At 40.2% G+C, this 20,508-nt stretch overlaps 1 protein-coding gene across 5 annotated transcripts in view; it reads right to left on the bottom strand.

Annotated features, from left to right (window-relative positions):
• Nucleotides 1-20,508, bottom strand: part of KALRN (kalirin RhoGEF kinase) — a 473,232-nt gene that overhangs the window by 229,493 nt on the left and 223,231 nt on the right. For all 5 annotated transcript variants that reach the window (XM_066190284.1, XM_066190280.1, XM_066190281.1 and 2 more), the window contains exons 7-9: nt 19,898-20,089; nt 13,201-13,332; nt 8,632-8,862 (exon numbers count right to left, since the gene is read on the bottom strand). In XM_066190284.1, coding sequence (XP_066046381.1) covers nt 8,632-8,862; nt 13,201-13,332; nt 19,898-20,089 — 555 coding nt within the window. The remainder of the gene's footprint in view (nt 1-8,631; nt 8,863-13,200; nt 13,333-19,897; nt 20,090-20,508) is intronic.

Genomic DNA, 20,508 nt, shown 5'->3' with positions numbered 1-20,508 from the left:
CATGAAAAGTTCTAGTCATGAAGCTTGAAGTGACCTTTAGCAGGTTGTTCAACATCAACCTTTTAGAAAACCCATAATCCTGAAATGAAAAAAACCTTAATAAGCGAGAAGCACTACTATTATTGTTACTTCTTAAAGTTACAGGGCAGAAAGTTTTCTGGCATTCCAGTCTACATCCACTCAAAGACCTTATTTTTCTCCATGTCCTTATGACAATTACTCATTCTAGCAATTGCTTTCAGAAAATATACATATAGCTGGAGAAAACTCTATTTTATTTCTCCTTCTTCACCACTACAACCCCTTCTATTTTTGCAGGGCTAATCAGTAACAGACAAGCCTAATTCTCTCTCCTCTTGTGCCGTGGCACTAAGAGCCAACGACGCCTTTCAGAAACAATAAACTACACATTATATTTTCAGGAATGCTGACACGCAAACAATCCTGGGACAGAAAGAGACAATGAGGACATGATACATAATGACTACGAATTCTGTTTAAGTGTAACATCAAATTTTAGCAGTTTGCCCAGGACTGACTTCCCTGCAAAGAATGCTGCAAAGCCAATCTGGGATCAGGCAGACACTGAATGCCCAGCAGAATGGCATCACACAGGATTTGGGCTCCTGCATCCTAATAAATCCACCCAACATTAGGTAGTGAACTGAAGGTCTTGTCTGAAGAGCCTACACTATCATTATTTCCCTTACAGTCTGGAGTAAGGGAGGGAAGTATCCAGGGTACAATGAGAGTCATTCTCTGGAGAGGCCAGCGTCTCCCCACTGACTATAAAAGGAGACTGCATTAGGCTCCTGACTTGGATGATTCAGTTATGCTTCTAAAGACAGGCAGGATAAATACAGACCATGGATATTACACCTGCATACAGAGAAGGAACTGCATCTTTATATCGCCTTCTCCATTTCTTCATGCTATGACTTGTTTCCTCTTCATCCACTGAAAGACAGATCCAAATCCTCAATGAATCAGTATGATTTCAGAGGGTTTCCACAAGAGCTTCATAGCCTAAGAACCCAAACTTTTGCCATTCAAGAAGCAGCAAAACAGACCATCTGAAAGGAGATAGGTCTTGAAGGACAGGGAATGCTCTAAACAATAAAAACACTTTTTGACAGACAAAGGATTTTTTTTCTGTTCCTCCTCTCACTTCAGTAGGTTCAGAGATCAAGCTGGCTCGTTCAGATTTCTTCAGATCTTATCTCCCAAGACAGCTGTGAAGCTCATCAAAGTGTTCTTGCACTGCTCATACATCAGTGCTAAGTAAACTTCAGTTGGTAACTGAATCTGGCCCCTGGAGTTGGATATCCCTTGCACTACTGCTCTGTGTATAAATTAAACAGTGATCATTATTATTTTTCCATCAGTGACTCTTTAGGAGCTCAAAGAACAATGGTCTACTTGTCTTAACAACTATGTAAAGGAAGAATGAGGCAAAGATTGTTTCCAGATAATTTCAAGTTATACTTCAAATCAAATTATGAGGAGGATAGTGTATTGTTAATCAGCAACCTCTAAGGGATTTCCAGAATAAATATCTTTAAACAAAAATTTCAACCTGTAGTTCTTTGTGAAGAATTTTGGCACAAGAATAACACAAGATAATACTGGTCTAAATTTAAGAGCATTGTCAGACATTAAGAACAGAGCTCCCTTTCTCTTATGTGAATTTGAAGCATGTAAAGCAATTTACTTTTTAGGCTGATAGCCTCAGACATCTGAGGTGTTCTTATACCACACAGTGATTCGTGGTTACAGGGTGCAAATGTCCCAGGTTCTGCCTGGATAGAAACACAGAGCCTGCCTCTGTACCAACAGCCACTGTCTGAAGATGCTGAGATAGCCACACGCCACATGATTGCACCCTTGCTCAGCAAGCTCTGCTGTGGCTCTTCAAAGGGAGGATTTCTAAGTCAGAGTTATTGGTAAAGAGGGAAAATGCCCATTACTTCTTTCAGTTGTGCTCTTTTTCAAAGAACCCTGTCCTGTTTGTGTTGGACAGCCCTGAGCACGCTGTCTATAAATGCCCCATGTCTTTGCAAGCTAAAGGAACTAGAGAGACACCCCTATGAAATCACCAGAAAGTGAAGAAATAAGTGGGCAGTAGTTTTCTTCCTAGTGTGGTTCCTTGTGCAGCAAATCCAACACAATCTGGTCAAGGAGTACCAGGGGTTGTGTAGCTATGCAGGGTGCTCTTACTCTATACTCTGTCATCACTAGAGCTTAGAGGGACATCTATAATCAGTAGAAATCATCTGAAACTCCTGCATAATCCCCTGCCACTGTGGGTTCAAATTAAGGAATGACAGTCCTTTTTAAACTCTTCAAAATAAGCAACTAAATCACCCAGCAATGCTTGCTATTTAAGTGGCCATTTCCACTATATTTGCAGGATCAACACAAATAAACCACCACTTCACTTTCAGCATTGGTTACTTATAAGCCCTCTTCAGAAGATGAGTGGGGCCATAGATCTCTTCATTGCCTGGACTCACACTCACACTGCCTGAAAACATTGCCATTCCTTTGGCAGGAACAATAGGAACGGAATGAAAATTGCCGTGAAAAAGCAGTTGACAAAATGTTTTATTGCACGGTCATGATGTGGATGGAAGCAAACAGAAAACCCTTTTACCACAATAGTACATCCTTTACTGCATGCATAATAAAGCAGAGAAGTGCTACATCAGAGGTGCTAGAGATGTACGTGAGTTTGGAGACACATGCACATAATATTAAGTTGGTCCTTTAGAGCTCTGTAATGGTGTTCTTTCAGAATTGTCTGGTGAGATATTCATATGAGATAACAAACCAGTGGCATCACCAACTGCTGGAAGAACAGGGTTAGTGAGAAAAAAGAGAAAAAAGGTATTAATCTCTCAGACATAGGTAATAAAAGGTTGTTTTCTCTCCTGTTGTAGCCCATGGGGAGAAGGTTGACAAAAAAAAAGTTTTACCAGTATTGATTCCTTTTTCATTTTTTTGGGGAGCAATACAACAACAATTACAACCTCTACTCACTATCACTTATGGCTGGTAAGGTCACACACACTTTCTAAGCTCAGAGAAAAAATACAGCAGTAATACCCTGAAAATGTAAACATGTAAGTGACAAACATTAAATGCGTCTCATGACCACATCAATTTACCAAAGGAGTTGTGAAAATTCTCTAGGATGCTTTGAATTGTAATGTTTTAATTAATGACTGACAGTGGGAGCTGTTTACAGGCTAAATCTGTTCAGATGGCACACAGAGCATGTGATGTATTCTTGCAGGGTGATGTGGCTGGAGTCATCTGGTGGTACATATAATCTTGACTTAATTATAATGTTCTTTTTTCTTCCTTAGCAATTGTTTATGAATAAATCCCTTGTTTTATGAGACCCAGTGAAGGTATTATTGCAAACAAAGCATAAAAGCAGATGTATAGTCTCATTTCTTTTGTCTTCGTAACGAAGTATGACAAGTTGGAAAACTACAGAATGTTGGAGAACTCTTCAGTGCCTTGAAGGGATCAAAACATGCAAATGGGGGAGTGATGCACAGACCTAATCCTCCAAAATCTTGTGTGAGAGCTAAACGAAACATAAACTGCCTCAAATATCCAAGCATTCTTCTGCAAATGGACTACATAGATCACATGTATCACATGAAGTGTTCAGCATTCTCAGATAGCGTATGGAGACAGACAGATGTTGGCAGGACACTTTTCCATACAAATGATGTCAGGATCATGCCCTGATCTGTTTTCTCTGCCAGTAAAAGCCAGACACATTACAAGTTAAAGTGCTTGGTTATGAAGAGAGACAGCCTTTCCTCTTCAATACGCTGTAGTCTCCCACAACAATGGCAGCTGGTATATGTAATGATATCAGAATGGCCACATGGCCTTTTTATCCATCACCAGAGGCAGATAACCATGTAAGGAAACCAAAACTATGTCCCTTAATGTATCTGGGCATGAAGCCAACAGAAGGCAAATCCCAAATTTAGAGAAATCAGATGAACCTGACACTAGTCTAGTTTGACCTTCTCAATAACCAAGAGGATTTGAGACATCACTGCAGATGGAAAGGCAGCAGTTCCAGCTTTCTTAGCACTGCCTACCCTCTCACCAGTAAATATTTGTTAATGTCATCTTGCTGTTTACCCCTGGTCTTCATCTGCCACGATGGGCTGCTCCCTTTTGCCATGTAGAGCCACCACAGCTACCTCAACACTGTTCTCAGACAAGAAACCACCAGCACACACAGTACCTCTGCATCCACCTATTTTTCAGTTCTTCATTTGCAGGCAGACATCCCAACCAAAGTGAAGCAAGAAGAAAGTAGCACCAGCAGTGACCTTCAGAGAATCATGCGAGTCTGTGGAGAAACAGGCTGCCTGTGCCAGGCTAGGCTGGCACGCAGGTATGGAAATGATGGAAAGGCCGAGGATTTCTGTGAGAAGCAATGAAGGCTGCATCTGTGTGACTATTCTGACATGAAAGTGTGCTAAAGCACCAAGCTCAAGGCTTTCCCAGACCATTTCAATAATGCATCGAATGGGTCTCCATTCTCCTCTGCTTTAACAGGTGTGCTTCACTTGAATGAGTTGATAGAGTGGAGAATTCAGGTTCAAGAAACTCTTCCCCATGTGAAAAAAAGGGGATGGGGAGGCAATGGGATGAAGAACAGCCTGATAAACTTACTTCAGCTATTTCTTAGGCTGTTTGATAACACTTCATACTACAAGCCTTTTGCTACCCTTGCAGTTTCATGATTTTGCTGTTCACAGGGCAAAGGGAACATGTTAGAATGGAGAGATGCACACAGAGGCTGGCAGGATAAATCGGGACCTAACAGTGCAAAGCAGAGGAAATGTGAGAAAATATGAGAACAGTTTCAAATCTCAACAGAAATTGAAATGATGTTAATTTGATGGTAAATAGTCTGCAGAACGGGAAGATCCAGAGCAGAGAGGAGCAAAACGGAAAAGGTACCAAAAACAGGCAGATGCATCTGCAACAACTACAAAATAATGGCATGAATGTCAAAGGGATTTTTCTTCTCCCTTGCAGGACAGAATCTCAGCAACTCCTCCCACAGCTGTGTTCTAAAAGGATCAAACACCACAGTTCTTTCCTATCTGAAACCAGAGAATTTGTAAAAAAAACAACTGAAGCAATGAAGTATTTTACACACTCAGCAACCCAACATTTTTATAATGATCCTAAATACTTTTGGTGTTAAAAGAGTTTCTTGTCAGTTCCTGCCTGTGTTGAACCTCATGGCAGCTCACAAATTTTCTTAAGTGCTGTTGCTTTTGTGTGAATGGTGCTCTATTTCCTGTGAAGGCTGAAAATGCAGTTTCACACCATTTATTTTCTTTCCTTCTTTACAACACTATATATTCATAACTCAGCATCCTCAGCACACCATTATTTACCTTGGTTCACATGTGCAAATGGATGTGATTGTATTAATACATAGATGTAGTAGCAAATAGTCTTGTAAAATGTCTGATGGTGTGAGGTAGTGATTATTTCTAATGATATTTTATAGCATAACATTTCTTGCATTAATATTGTAACTTGGCAATCTACAGTGTTTACACTGGTTTTTATACAGCACAATGTATATTTCATGTATGCTGTGACTGTAGAGACTTTGTGCAGTTCAAGCTGAAACCCAGCTAGAATCAGAAGTATTTCCTTGACAGTGTGAAACTCTATGAGAACACAGCCCTGACGTGCCATTGGTACATACAGCAGGTAGTCTTGCCTTGCAAGTGGTGCAGATAACTAGAAATTACATTAATGAGCCCTGTTGAGCACAGTTCAACCCTCAAATCCAGTTCAAATGGAACACACTTGGCCTACACAAAGCCTTCATCCAGCTAATCAGTTCTGCAAGACCTCTCTGTGCACAGTTGATATTCCAAGCCCAAATACTCAATCCCTCTGACAAGACTAACCAGAGTAGCTAGGTAAGGAACTACTGATTTCTCAGGGTCCATAAGAGTCTCTTCTTGGAGATGTCCTTACCAAAATCAATTAATGTTGTTAATAGCAGACTGAGAGGATGCAAAATAATCTTGGAGTCTCTATTAAGACACGCAACACAGCAAAACCTGTCCCTATTAACATCCACGTGTAAGACAAGATTGATGCACAACAGGTGACATGACAAGAAAGGTATGGATGAACAAGTGAAGGAATGCAAGCTCTGCCACAGAGATCATCTTTCACCAGAACTTTTACTGCACTGGACAACAGCTGGAGAGGCGAGCCACAGGATGTCCTGACAGGGAAAACTGCACCTGTGAAAAACTGTCTAATTCTGAGCTGTGTGAAAGGAATATCTTCCTCAGAGAAACTATGCTGTATCATTACGTGTTTAGAAGACAGAGAAATCTAACTCAGGGCTCTCTTGTCAGGATTTCTTCTCCCACATCTTTTCATTTTAGACTTGAACTAGGAGGAACTCAGTTGAATGTTATTAAATTTTCACGAGGCAAGAAATTATTATAGATAAATGTTGCCTATGATCAGTGACAGTATACAGGTAGACAGCTTCATCTGCCAATTGATGGGCATTTAACAAAATAAGCATAATAGGAATTGCATGACAGATATACAGGAGGTGATTAGTTTCAAAAAAAAGCTCCCATCAACATACCCAGATATCTTCCTCCTCCTCATGGAATCTACAATTCATATTTCTGTTTAGCTGATAATTTCATTTATGAGTTACAAAGCATTTATCTTGAATAGTACAGATGTTTAGTGAACAGAATGATTCATCTCTTCCTCTCTACTTTCTAAGTAGGACAAAGAGATGCCTCCAGTGTGTGCTAGGATGGAGGCATGTCTGCCATTAAGTTGTTGCTTCCCAGATAATAACTACCCATTAAGAGAAAAATTTGGAAAGACTGCTGCCAACAGAACTCACACAGAGTAATGCTCTCTAAAGTGATTGTGCTCCAGAGACTCTTACTGCCTCTTTCTTTTTCTCTCACCAAAAGCCACAGTACATACAAAGACCTGCTCCTTTTCAAAACCAGTGACACAGCTTCATTGCCTTGCATGTGTGGGAAGTAAAAGTCTGAATGGGTTTCATAAATGAACCTCATAAACACTTCTACTGAATTCAGAAGATGTAAGAGAAAAAGTTTCAGTTTGGAAAGACTGTAGTATTTAACATCAATAAGATCTTAGGTATTCTTCATTCCATAGGGGGATTTACACAAAAGTGTAAATCTTATTGATGTTAAATAAAACAATTAGAAAAAAGTATAAAGCCATCAGAATTTAAAACACTTGATTTTTCAGATTTTAGCCCTAAAACTGTATTAGCTTCATATAGTTTGCTGGAAGTATTCTAACTGAATACCAAATACATGCTCTAATATATAGCTTATGAATTTCATTACCATGCAGTATGTTTGCTGACACATAATGAAAGAAAACTTGCTTAAATTAAGCATCTGTTACATTCAGTCCCAGTTCTGGTTATATATATTTCATGAATATTTTTGTGGTTTTAGAGGAAAACCTGAGTAGGTAGAAATACTGGCAAACTTTTGACGACTGCCAAAGAAATGATCACAAATATTTGCAAGGGACATCTACAGCTACAGTTCTGTCTGTGCTGGTGCACTCCAGTTATAGCACTAATAGCACCACAGATTTGCATATTGAATAACAGTTGCCTGTCTCCTGTCCTTGTTGGTTCATGTCTATTTTACATGTGACAGCTTTGTCGCTCTGTCTCTGCCTCATTTCTCACTTGGAGGAAGGCAATGGCATAAAGAACCCCAGGGACATTAGAATGCTCCATAAACATGATTAGAGCATTCAGCCTCTCCATTTAAAGCAAGCAGCATATTGCTACCAACATCTGCTTTGGGCTGTAATGGGGCCCTTACACAAACCACACCACCCTGAATGAGCAGAGCCCTGGAACATCTGCTGATTGTGCCTGCATAGTTGGCAGCTACAAACATGGCATCTCATACTTACTGTCACTCACACTCTTGTGCTGGTACTCATATGGATTCCTTTGGGAGAGAAAAGTTATCCACCTGGAGCTGAGGTTCTCCGAGATGAGCCTGTGCTGTATAAACTGTATTTCTGTGAGGAGGGCTCTGAGCATTGGGGTGTGCACTTCGCTGGAGCCAGCAAACCCATAGCATGGGTATGTGGACTGCGTAAGTGGTAACAGTGAAAAGTCCACATAAACAGCATCATTGAACTGTCAGTTTATGATGGTTCCATACTGAAAGGTGAAACACACCATTCAATTGTTTTTCACACTTGAAATTATTTTTTTCTATTAAACATCACTTTCCCAGGAACAGTAGAGTACCTATAGCTAATTGCTCACTGGTGACAAATTAACCACTGAAAACAGTGTCACATTCTTACAGGGAAGGGACTGATCAATATTCAATGGACTGACTGATGATTTCCAACATGAAACCAAGAGATGCTGAAAGATGCATTAGGATTTTAGCAGATTTCTAGAGCTGTGTGTGAAATTTTGGTTATGGCACCAGCCTCTGGAGGAGTCACTAAGCTTTATGGCTGCAAATAAAGGGTCATTTTTTATCTCTTCGGTAGGGATATTACCTGTTGAACATCCTGCTGGAAAACACAGAGCTGCAGCCTTTGATGTAGCCGGACCTTTCTGTGTTGCCAGATGCTCTCTAGGCGCCGCTGGTGGTGCAGGACTTCATGTACCACATCCAACACCTGGTGAACAGCCTTGGAGTAGTTTGCAGTGGCAGTAAGGGATTCAGAATTCCCAGGACTCAAGGGACGCTGTAGGACATCCAGCAAGGCTTTTCCATCCTGGCTCACCTGAATGAAGAAATAGGTCTGCTTCACTGCACTGGTACTTAAATAATTGACAGCTGACAGAGGACAGCCTAGCTCATTCTTTTTCTGCTGTGTGCTTTCCTTATTTCAGCCACAAAGGAAGAAAGAGCTCATAACATCTCTTTTTGACTTCTACTTACACATTCAGCACTTGCCTTTGCTTCCTAGTGGCCCTGCTGTGTCACTCAGCAGGAGCACAGGTACGGCACTGCTGGGGCTGCACACGGAGATCCCAGGGCTTTATTCCATTGTGGCACTGAAAATTCCTGACACACGCTGCTTGGTGACAGGTGGCATTTGCAAGAGCAGGCCTATCTTTGTGAGGAGGTGGCATTTTAAGCAAACCACAGATGGCAGAGTCATTCATATTCTGTATAATAAGGGAGAGTCCTTTCTTTGTAGGATTACTAAGTATGTCTATACATTGAGAAGTGTGACATTCCATTCTGTATTTCATTCAGAGGCAGTGAAAAATAAATTAGTATATGACTGATTCTTTTTTCCCCAGGAACAGCTCAGAGGGACCTATGGTCTCAATTCTCAATAGACTATGAAGTTTGCTGGTAAATGCAAAGCCTTCTGCACACATGTAACCATTTTCAAGCACACGAAAAGATATTTAGAGATGCAAAGGCATTTGGGCATTAAAAAAAAAAATCAGAATGCCTGGTTTTTAATGTCAGAATCTTTTTTCTGGAACATTCTTGGACCATTTTCTTATTGCAGGGCCAAAATGACAAATTTAACCATAAAAACCAGATTTCTGCTAAAAAAAAGTGTTCATGGACTGATTCTCAAAAAATGGCTTTTTGAAAAAATTTTTCAGTTCCAGATTACAAAATTAAAATATTTTGTCCAACAGAAATGGTAAATGAGGACACTACTGGAATCCCTCTCTTTTCCCAGCCTACCTTTTGCTTTTTCCTCTGAGACAAGCTGCAGTGAAAAAGACAAGTTTTCCTGAAAAATGTATTTGTATGCAATCACAATCACCGATCTTGACAGAAAATAGGGTAATGAATGTTTTTCATCCAGTTCAAATTTTGAACATTAGCAGTCAAAGTTAAAATGCATCTCAAGAATTTCTGTGTCCCATTCGTTCCTGTGTTACAAGTCACTTGTTCTAATGCAGCAAATTTCCTTTGAATGCCCAAACCTGTGTCTTTTGGCAAGCCATGCCACGTCCTAGTCTGTGGTAGCACCGGGTATCTGGCGCATTTTCAGAGAAACCAAGAAACCTTCTGAGATGTACACTGGCAGAAATTGGAATCAAATCTCATCATATTTATGACTGTTTGGTGGCCTTAGGAAAATTCTTGGGTTTTTTTAAGTATTCAGGGCAATTTAGAACTAGATCAGTAAAAAACTGGAGAGTACATATGGAGTAGCTTCCCATACTTGATTTCAGCTGCTGAAGATCAGCTGGAATAATTTGCACATGTTGGAGCCTTCTGGGGCCACAGAGGGAACAACAGCAGTGGATAGGAGTGATATGATAGAGGATTTCAGGAGGAAACACTAAGGCACAGGTGTTACCCAGCAAGATTATGGAGATGGCAATAGCTGCTAGTCAGGAAGAGGCAGCTTCCAGAGGAAGAAGATAAGGCATACTACATCCTATTTTATCTGTGGGGAGACAAGCAGCAACTCCTTAATTCTGGGAACAGGAAACCGAGGCCATGGACACATATGGGTGCAGATTATTAGACCACAAACTCACTCTTTGCGCTGGCTAAAGCCACTGTGCAATTCCCTGTGTTTCTATTACTGGGATTTGGGCCTAGAGTCCCTGGATGGTGTTCCAATGGTTTCAATAGAGTCCCTGCTGATTTACACTGCTACAATCACAGCAGAACTGTGATTAAAAGTAAAGGTTCTAAAGTTTACCAGTAAGAGATGTGATTGCACAGAAAATGTAACACACATGTTTTATTCAGAACAACTTTCTTATAAAGCTGGTGCTACAATACAGACCTATTAATAACCACACTTCTGCATTGTCTCTCACTCCTTTCTCTTCTATGGGAAGTAGGTTTTTATCTGTTGTATGGCAATCTGTTTCTGTTGTCCATCTAAAAAGCCTCAGAGATTACAAGTTATGATTTTCCCTAATGGGGATAACCTCCTAGTTATTCTCTGCACAGAGAGAGATAAAAGATCAGATCTGAAGTCACTGTGTTGTCCTGGTAATAATCATTAATACAGATCAGAGGCTATTAGAAGTGTTTTTCTGCTCTCCACTTACATCCCTGACCCATCACACTGGACTAAATAAATGAAAAGGAGCATGGTGACAATCAGGTAACCAGTGGTACTCAGTATTCTCAAGGGTTAGATATTTCAGGGTTTCATATCATCTGCAGCTCTGAAATTCTTCAGCTTAAAAAGTTTGTTTTCCAAAATTGTGAATATTATTGCATTCCAAATCAATATAGCTCAGAAGGTCTGTGCTCTCAGAGCTTCCCAACGAGCAGATTTCAGACAGTAACAGCCTCACAAATGGAGAAGCCACCTACTGTGCTCTTTCAGTCATTTCCATGTTCTCCTCATAACTGCAAAAATAAATCAACAAAACTCTTCTCATGTGAACCTTTCTGAATTTTTCAAGGACTGTGCAAGGAGACAAGTCAAACAACCCAGGTTAGTCATATCACTTCACTTACATCTTATTTACAACATATTTTTAAGTATTGCAAGAATTTTAAGATGAATGGAACCACACCCCACAACTTGCAGTCCCAGTAAGGTGTAAGTGCCAGCGTTGCATTTGTCAAAGCAAACTTGATCCTTTCTCACTTATTTTGAGAGGGATGCAACTACTGCTGGATTGTGGGAAAGTTTAGCTCACCTGACACAAAACACACATACACTCCTATCACCTGGTAACATTCCTGGCTTTGAGGTAGGAAAAGGATGGGCAGAATGCAAATGCTTCTGGAAAAAGTTATGTAACCTTGGGTGAACCAAAAGATAAATTTTGTTGTGTTAGTGGAATCACCCCATGGCTGCTCTAAACAAAGATAGGGAATAAGTGAAAATCTGCAGATATAGTTTATAGTCGTCCAGGAAGACCTCCAGAGCCTTGGAAGTGAAAAGATTTATGGTACCATCTGTGAAACAGCTACAGTTTCCACTAGGGGGGAAAAAAAAAAAGGGGTTTAGAGCAAATATATCATTCCTCCATGATGGCCTGAGCAAGGGATGAGCAAGTGGGAGATACATATATATATATATACATATATATATATATATACATATATATACATACATACATACATATATATATATATATATATATATATATATATATATATATATATATATATATATATATATATATATGTATATATATGTATGTATATTCTGTCCTGGAGTTTTCACTTGATCATTTACTAAGTATAGCAAACACTACCACAGTCCTCCAGTTCATCTTGGAAAACCCTGAAAGGAGCAAAATCCTTCACAGCCAGAGAGACACTCCAGTACAGCACACTCCAGGGAAACTGACTTTTTGTCAGTAGCTTTTACTTTATGCTGTAGCCTAAATGGGGGAAAAACCAAGTAAAGAAGTTCATGTGGATTTTTTGGGGGGTTTGTTTGTTTTGTTTTGTTTTTGTTTTTGTTTTTGTTTTGTTTTTCCACAAAATTCCAGAGAATTTGTCTCAGTATTCTTGGCATCCTCTTTTAAGGGAAAAAAACACATACCCTATTTAGGTCTGAGATATTTTACAACAGTATATACAAATACATCTGAGATGGATCTTAGGGTCAGGATTTAGTGGTAGATGATAGTTTTAGCTCAGCAGTTGGACTCAGGATTTTAAGGGTCTTTTCCAGCCTAAATGATTTTATATTCTATCTAAAGAAAGTCTTTTAAGCATTTGTTGCACTTAGGACTTTGAAGGACTTTTTGACTCGTACATTGAAGAAAAAAGCCTTTGGCACCCTTTGAGCCACTAGTATACCTGTGCAAGAGCCAGGACTCATCCACAGAAGGAAAGCAAAAGGAGTAAAGGTGATGGTGGCAAAAAGGGGTTCCCAGTTCAGCAGAGATGGCGAAATGGCTCTTCTTTGGGGTGCCAACAGTGGTTCTAGATTTCATTTCTGTATGATTTCAGATTTGTCCTTTGGTTCTTCCCTTACAAGCAAATTGCTGGAAGTCATGCACTATAGCCTGGGATTAGGTCTGACTCTATCTTTGCAAGAGTTGCAGAAATGGAAAGGAAATCCTACCTCATTTAGAAAAGCTAAACTCCTAAATGCTGTCACGTGTCTGTTAGCACTTAGCAGACAATCACATTTGCTTTGGGAAGCACATACCTCTGTGTAGGCCTGTGTTACTTGCTCATAGAGGGTCTGGTGATGGTGGATGGCCAGTTCCAGGTCTTGCATTTCTGAGGGGAGGCCTCCATCACTGCACATTTTGCACCAGGCATCCACACCTGAAAGGAACTGAAACAATTCCAGGAACAATGAGCAACAGTGACACAAAACAACTTCATCTACATTAGAAAACTTTGCAGAGTGCCACATATGACTGAACACAAGTTACAAAGGAGTCCTTTTGGGCACCTTGGAAAGGCACATTCCTGTCACCTCCTCAGTACTCGAAGGACACCTAGATCCAAAGGAATGATTTCTGTTTCTTCTGGATTAAAAAGAAATGCTTATTTAAGCAGGTTCAGCAAACACCCATTCTAACAGTCTTTGCACACCACCAGGGAGGCTACAACACCGCACTCCTAAAAGGCAGGGTGCAAAATGCCTAGAAAAAACCACTAGTGTGAAGCACAAAAGGGCACAGTGACACCTCCAGCTGCATTTGTCATTGTCTCATCCTTCTCTCTTCCCTCAGTCATTTACCTGTCCTTAAAACTACTCACATGAGCAACAGAAAACTCCCATTTAAAATCACTGATGACTTTCATTTCAGTGAAAGGCAGACAGTCTGCATTCAAGGAGTTCCCAACCCAGGTCCGGCTCGGTGGGGTTACTATTAGGATGCCAAGGCTTTAAGCCCCTGGGTCACACGTGTGCTTCTGGCCCAGGTCAGCAGTGATCAGATACCATTAACATCTCATGGCTGCTAAGCAGCCAGCACAAAATGAGCTGCTGGTCTCAGTCCAGTTCCTGGTGGGCAGATGTCCATGAAGAGGGAGGGGGGGGGAAAAAAAAAAAAAAAAAAAAAAGCATTGCCATTGCAATTGATATGGTTTAGCACCTTGGTTGGAAGCCTTAACAGTCAGCCAGAAACTGAACACTTTGGGGTGCAAAGGGGTGGAAAAAAATAATTTTCCACTCTAGAGGCCTCCAGAGGAGTGCTGATGCACTTTGGCAGAACAAACTGAGGAAGCTCTCCTGGGTGCTGCCTGTTCTGTAAAAGAAAAGATGAATTTCATCTCTTAGAATTCCACCCTGTTTTTCTTTTAAGCAGGGCTTGGTTCAATGACACAGCTCACATGTTCCTATTTTGTCCATACAAGCTGCCTAATGCCACCTCATTACTTTTCATCAATGCTTTCTCTTCCTCCATTTTTTTTTCTGTTAAACCAGCCTGCCATACCTTGGGCTATTTATAAAAAAGAACAGCTAATTATATAACAGATGCAGTGCCCTGTAGGACAAATGTATAACACCACAAAACCACCCCAGGATCACAGCTTTGTCACCTCCTGAAGTGTTCACCTGTGGCTTGTTAGTTAAGCACTCGCTCGCAGCATGATGGGCTGTGAGATTGATTCAAAGCAAAGAATTCCAATTCAACTCTGTCTCTGGCATCAGCATCCTTCTTTATTGGTAGTGTAAAGCTATTCACCATGTTGCTGTGTAATCAAGGCTATAAAGTGTTTGCATTGTAAACACCTCTGTGCACAAAGATTTGGTGACAAAGATGAATTCCTAAATGTTCATGTCTTCAAAGTACAAATCTACCAGTGGCGACCACGTTTCTAGAAAGCTAAAGGCAAGGATGGCAGGCTTTCCTGCACTGGTTTGACTTATGATCTGTCGAATGTGTTCAGATGAAATCCCCAAACACCCCTGCATGAAGCTGAAGTCATCATATTTTGTGCCAAAGTCATGGAATTCACATAATTTCCTATGCAGTTTAAGAGCACAGAGCTGAGATCAATCCCTTTTGGGGCTGTTCCATGAACTTCTTGGTCGACGCAGTGAACAAAAGACCTTTACACCTTGCAGATGAGTGCTCCTGCAGCTGCAATCACACTGTTATGGTCCTTATCGAAACTGCTGAATTCGACCAATTTCAGTAAAAGCTCTTATAGTCATGTTCCTCATCTATTGTCGCATCTCCAGACTGTGATTTGCACAGTATGTGGGAGAAGTACCAAGAAGATCCAATGCATGTCCACCTTGTTCTGCATCTATCTTCTGTATACAGACAACGTCACAATTCCTTTGTTAATTTTGCTTCTGCCACTAGCAAGAGCAGTTGACATCATCTGTTCAAAAAAGTTTTAAGAGATGCAGCCTGTCAGTGTTTGATATTCTGAAACAGTGCAGAGTGATCTGTGCTGTGTGTGCAGAGTCATGCAGGAAGAGCAAACAGGGGATTTTTAAGGATAGTTGTAAAGTGTGAGTTCAGGTGATAGTGCTATTGATTTGGATATTTTGAAAAGAGCAGCTTTGTTAATTTTTATTATTTGTCACACACTGTGGCAGACAAAAAAATTATTTAAATGTAACCCTTCCTGCTAGAAGCAAATCCTTATCACCAAATCACCATTTGACTGAGTTGCAAAAACTTGCATTTAAAATTGCAAATTGCTAACTGTTAGTTTGGAACAGGAGTCATTACTGTCTACTAGAACTCAATACCATTTAAATGAAATGCTCAAATTCATAATTAGTTTATTGACTAGAATATCTCTTATTGGGAACACAAAAACTCCTTAAATATGATTTGAAATGACAGGCTAAAATAATTGTCCATGCTTTTCAAGGCTCTAGGAAAGATTAGGAAGAATGTCTCCCAAAAAAATAAAGAAGTCCCTATGGTACCTTTGTGTCTCTGACCCAATCCAAAAATCTTTTAAGAATGATGACTACACTTACTCCTAATTCACAACCTGAGATGCAAATTCTAACAGGTAATAAAGGATTCTCAGACTTCTAAAGAATTTTCCACAGGGTCTACTCTGCTGTGACACATGGTTGCTCCAAAACACAGCTCAGACATTTTGTACGCTGCATTTCTCTATATTTTTTGCCCAGTCCTTGCTCACTGTTTGCCTCTGTGTGGAAGCTGCAGGAAAACCAGGGTGGTTCTCCAGGACCCAGAAAATTTTAAACAGAATTCTAGTGTGCTTTCATGCCAGAATGGCTGTGGGGAAAGATGGGAAGACAGCCATGAAACCACTTTCCTCACTGACTCTTAATGCCTCTTGCTATCCTGAATTTTTCAATTTTTTGTATGAAGCTACTTGTATTTTTCCTGATGCTGTTTCTGGAATTTCCCTATATATTTTGGTTTTAGCCCTGCATTGTATCAATATTGACTGGCTTTTCCTCCTTTTCTCTTTGCTTTGCTTTTCTTTGCTTTTCTCTTTTTCATTTCCTTGCCTCATACAGAGGAGTTGAAGATGTGCTTAGAGAGATCCAGGCAGAGCTGAGAGATGAGAACACTAATCTTCCTGGTTGGGGAGTAAAGTAACATGAAACAAATGGTCAGGGGTCACTTTTCTGAGAAGCAGCATGAATGTCTAGTGTGTGCACTTAACACCTACTACCTTAAACAGTAATTCTGCTCATGCACTTCTGAGGGTGGACTCTGACCCAGAATTAATTGGTTGAGATCTCCCGGCTAATACAAAACATTAATTTGTTCATTCTGACAGGATCTGTAGAGAGAACATCTTATGAACACTTCAGCACATTTGGAGATTACATCCAAAACAGGGAGGACACCTGTGTGGGTGCTTCCTCCATCTGCTGCTTGGTGAGCTGGAATCTCATCTGGAGTAAATCAGCAAGTTCTCTTGAAATCCCAGTGAGATAAGACATTGTCCTATGACCTCCTGACACTTTGAATAGCTTCAGACATACATAAACCTAGAGAAGCAGGTTCTCTTTTGCTCTAGAATATCTCCCTGTTAGCCTGAGAAGGGGAGGGGAAATTAAAAAAAAAATAAAGAAAAAGAAAAAAAAAAGGAGGAGGAAAGAAGGAAAAAACACCAACGAATCAAGAGATTTGTAGCAGGTGGAAAGATAGGTGTTTGGGAAACACCTCCACTAAATCTGTTGAGTGCTACCTTGACCTGGACAAAGTGGTTGTTTTGAGTGTAGTCTGCCGGTTTTTGATCAGACACTTGTGTTGAAGGGTGCCTCGCTGGAGGCTAAGTAGTTGGCAAGGTTCATCTTGTTTTCTTTCTTTACTTCTACTTTTTCCTTTTCTTCACTGTTTTTTTGATGATGGTTTAGTACGTACTAGTAGTGCTTAAAAATTTAAGAAAGACAAGTATGTGCATACACACTAAAAAAAAAAAAATAAAAAAGAACAGAAAAAAGTAAAGCATCCAGGAATCAATTCAGCTGAGTCCCATTCATACATGCCACATGTATCTGCAATAAAAGCCAGGAAAGCACTGTGATTCTGAGGCACATGAAGACAGATGTGAGGTTCAATTCCCAGCAGGGTTGACTCAGCCTTTCATCCTTCCAAGCCAGACAGATTGTATTCTGTGCAGTTTTCTGTGTGGGGTCTTTAGGAAGAGACCTTGAAAAAACAAGTTTCTTCCTGCACAGCTTGCATATTATAGATATTTCATAAATCTCTGCCCCCAGCCAACAACTTCCTTGCAGGCTGGGGTGTGCCAGAGGCTGAGAGATTATGGTCCTAGAAGACTGGCTTCCTGTTGGCATCACAGAGAGCTTCAATCAATGGGAAGGAATGAACAAAGAGACTGTAGCCGCTTATTGCACTGGAGAAGGAATGACAATCTGCACCAGAGATCGGTGTGAGGGAAGCAGGGATACACTGGGAGAAATGGCTGCATCTGCAACAACAGTGTCCTTACTGAGAGTACAAAGGGAATGAAAATAGACTTGATCTGCAACAGAGGAAATAGTGAGTTTATCTTTGATCCACAATAAAGCCCTATTTCATAGTAAGCCCTGTTTATTGTAAAATAATGAAGCCCTGATTTGAGTGAAAAAAAACCCAAACCACTCTGGCTGATGTCTCCTAATAAAGAGTCACATTTGGAATGAAAGTTTGATAGACAACAGACTTAGTTAAAGACCAAATCTTGAACACCTCATTATTCATATAATACAGAGGTTAAATGACCAAATTATTAGCTCAAGACATTGGTTTATCCTGCCAGAGTTACTAAAGCAGGGATGAAATTTTAGTCCTGGCTCATGGACACAGTGACACCCGCATTTCTTTTTTGTAGCTGTGTTCACAAGTTTCACATCAGAATTTTTCTTCCACTGAATTTTCTCTTATTGCAATTGAGGAGCAACTGCTGGAACAATTAAAAATTTTCCTGTCTGTTAATAATGAGAGATTGGCTCGTGCCAAACAGCACAAACTTCAGTTTGTTGGGAAGAGGTACCAGGCAGGTCAGTATAGTTTTCTGGTTTATTGCCTTTCATGCTGCACAATACCTCAGCAGGTCCTCAGAAACAGCAAACAAAATTGATACTTCAGAAAAATAGGGGGTCACTCATTAAAAAGAAAAATAAAATAAAGTGGTAAAAACTACCACAAACTTAAACCAAGCAAACAAGAACTACTGAATTCATTAATAAACCCTAACATTTTCATTGTGACTACAGACAGCATATATATTCTTTTTTTGGTTTTCCTTTATGAATATATGATGACCAATTATTAACAGGAAGACTACCCCAAATCACTACAGTGCCCACTGTAAGGAGATGAAAGTTCTTGTACTGGGCATCTTCTTAGATTATCAGTCCCATCAAAGGCACTGAGTGTGCTTACATGAGTAAGTGCCCAGTAGGGTGAGTAATTGCTCTATGCTATTGCCTGTTGTCAATAAGGAACACGGAATAAAGAAAAATCCATTGTAATTCTACAGTCAGAAACAAACAATGAGGAAAATCTTTACTCTTTAAGATAACCTTTTCTACACATATATTCTGGCTTAAGAGACACAGTTTCCAGCTTAGCTCTTACAATTTTTTCTTCAGATGATTTGAGTACGGGTTATTTTATAAATATCAAGCACACCCACTTAGTAGCTTTGGTATTAACTACTTGGAAAAACAAGCACACAACAATACTGAAGAGAGCCCCAAAGCAGTGTTTGTCCCTGGAAAATGAATGTAATCAAGATATAATCAATGTTGAAGCATCATCATTAGGTGGACCCGGTTTAGATGCAAAAAAACCCACAAGGTTCATTCAGTGACATTTTAAATCTTTATTCTAGCTATGAACTATGGAACCATTCTAGTAGCTGTTAAAGACACAAATTAGAGTTCAGGGGTATGGAAAATTTTCTTTGATGTTTGCAGCTGTCTCTGAAATCTCTACTCAGTGAGGTCTAACAAAGTCTGGGGCTATGGAGAGCACTGTAAGTGTTGGAAGGAATTCCGTAAAATTCATTAACAATAATATTCTTTGGCTCCTAGAAATTGCCTGCTGGTCTGTGCCTGTGTCGTGTGTGAACGTTCCTCTGCACAAAGCACATATACATGAGTGCAGATACTGTTTTCCTGACCACAATAATCCTGAATTTGTTCACAGCACTAATGAAATACTAGAAATAAACCAGTTGGTTAATGCACCAGTGTACTCCACTCATGATCAGATTTTTTCTCATTACTACAGTGAACACATAATTCCTTTCTCACCAGAGGACATGGGCTGTTTTTAGGGTTGCTGTTTGTTTTTGGGACCCTGAGCCCCAAGGAACAAAGCCCTCAGCCTCACTGCACATAAGCCAAATACCGTCAAGCAATAACTTCAGCATCACCTTCATTGAGGTAGCACGGGACCATTTTGCCTCTCCCCAAAGCAACTCACCTGCTCAGCTTTCTGGTGAAAGACTGCAGACATGGCTAAGATGGTGCTGCGCTCATCCAGAGCTGCAGCAAAACTCTTCCACTCTTGATCCAGCTGGCTGGATATTTGTTTGATTTGCTGGGAAGCATAGTGGCCTGCCTCCGAGAGCCTTGACGCCACAGACATGATTCGATTGATGTTGACATAGGCATTCTGAAAATTAAAAAGCACACATAAATAAAGAGAAGGAAGAACTGTGACCACCCTCTGCCTTCATTACACATTCCAAACACCATCAGTTGGAGTAAAGCCAAGCAGTTCAGTGAGAGCAATCAACCACCTGCTTAAATATGCGTGAATAGCAGGCATACTACCTTCCACTATAAAAACACATCCCTCTGGATCCTTTCTGTACATCTGTGCCATTATCTAACACTTCTATCTCCCCCTCTCTCCTTGAATTTATTTACGTAAAACTAATTTTCCGTACTTCAGTTTTTACTCACCTGTTAGGCTGTACTCATTGCTTCTATATTATTCCTGATATTTTTTTGTTGCATTAATTCATCTTTCTGGATGCTATATCCACATATTCATAAGTAAAAGGTTTGCTTTATGCCCTTTGAGAACTG

The sequence above is a fragment of the Chamaea fasciata genome, unplaced genomic scaffold (assembly GCF_029207755.1).
Source record: "Chamaea fasciata isolate MVZ Bird 193981 ecotype frontalis unplaced genomic scaffold, bChaFas1.0.hap1 SCAF_8, whole genome shotgun sequence".
In the NCBI taxonomy this organism is placed as follows: Eukaryota; Metazoa; Chordata; class Aves; order Passeriformes; family Sylviidae; genus Chamaea; species Chamaea fasciata.
This window is presented reverse-complemented; position numbering and strand designations above follow the sequence as displayed.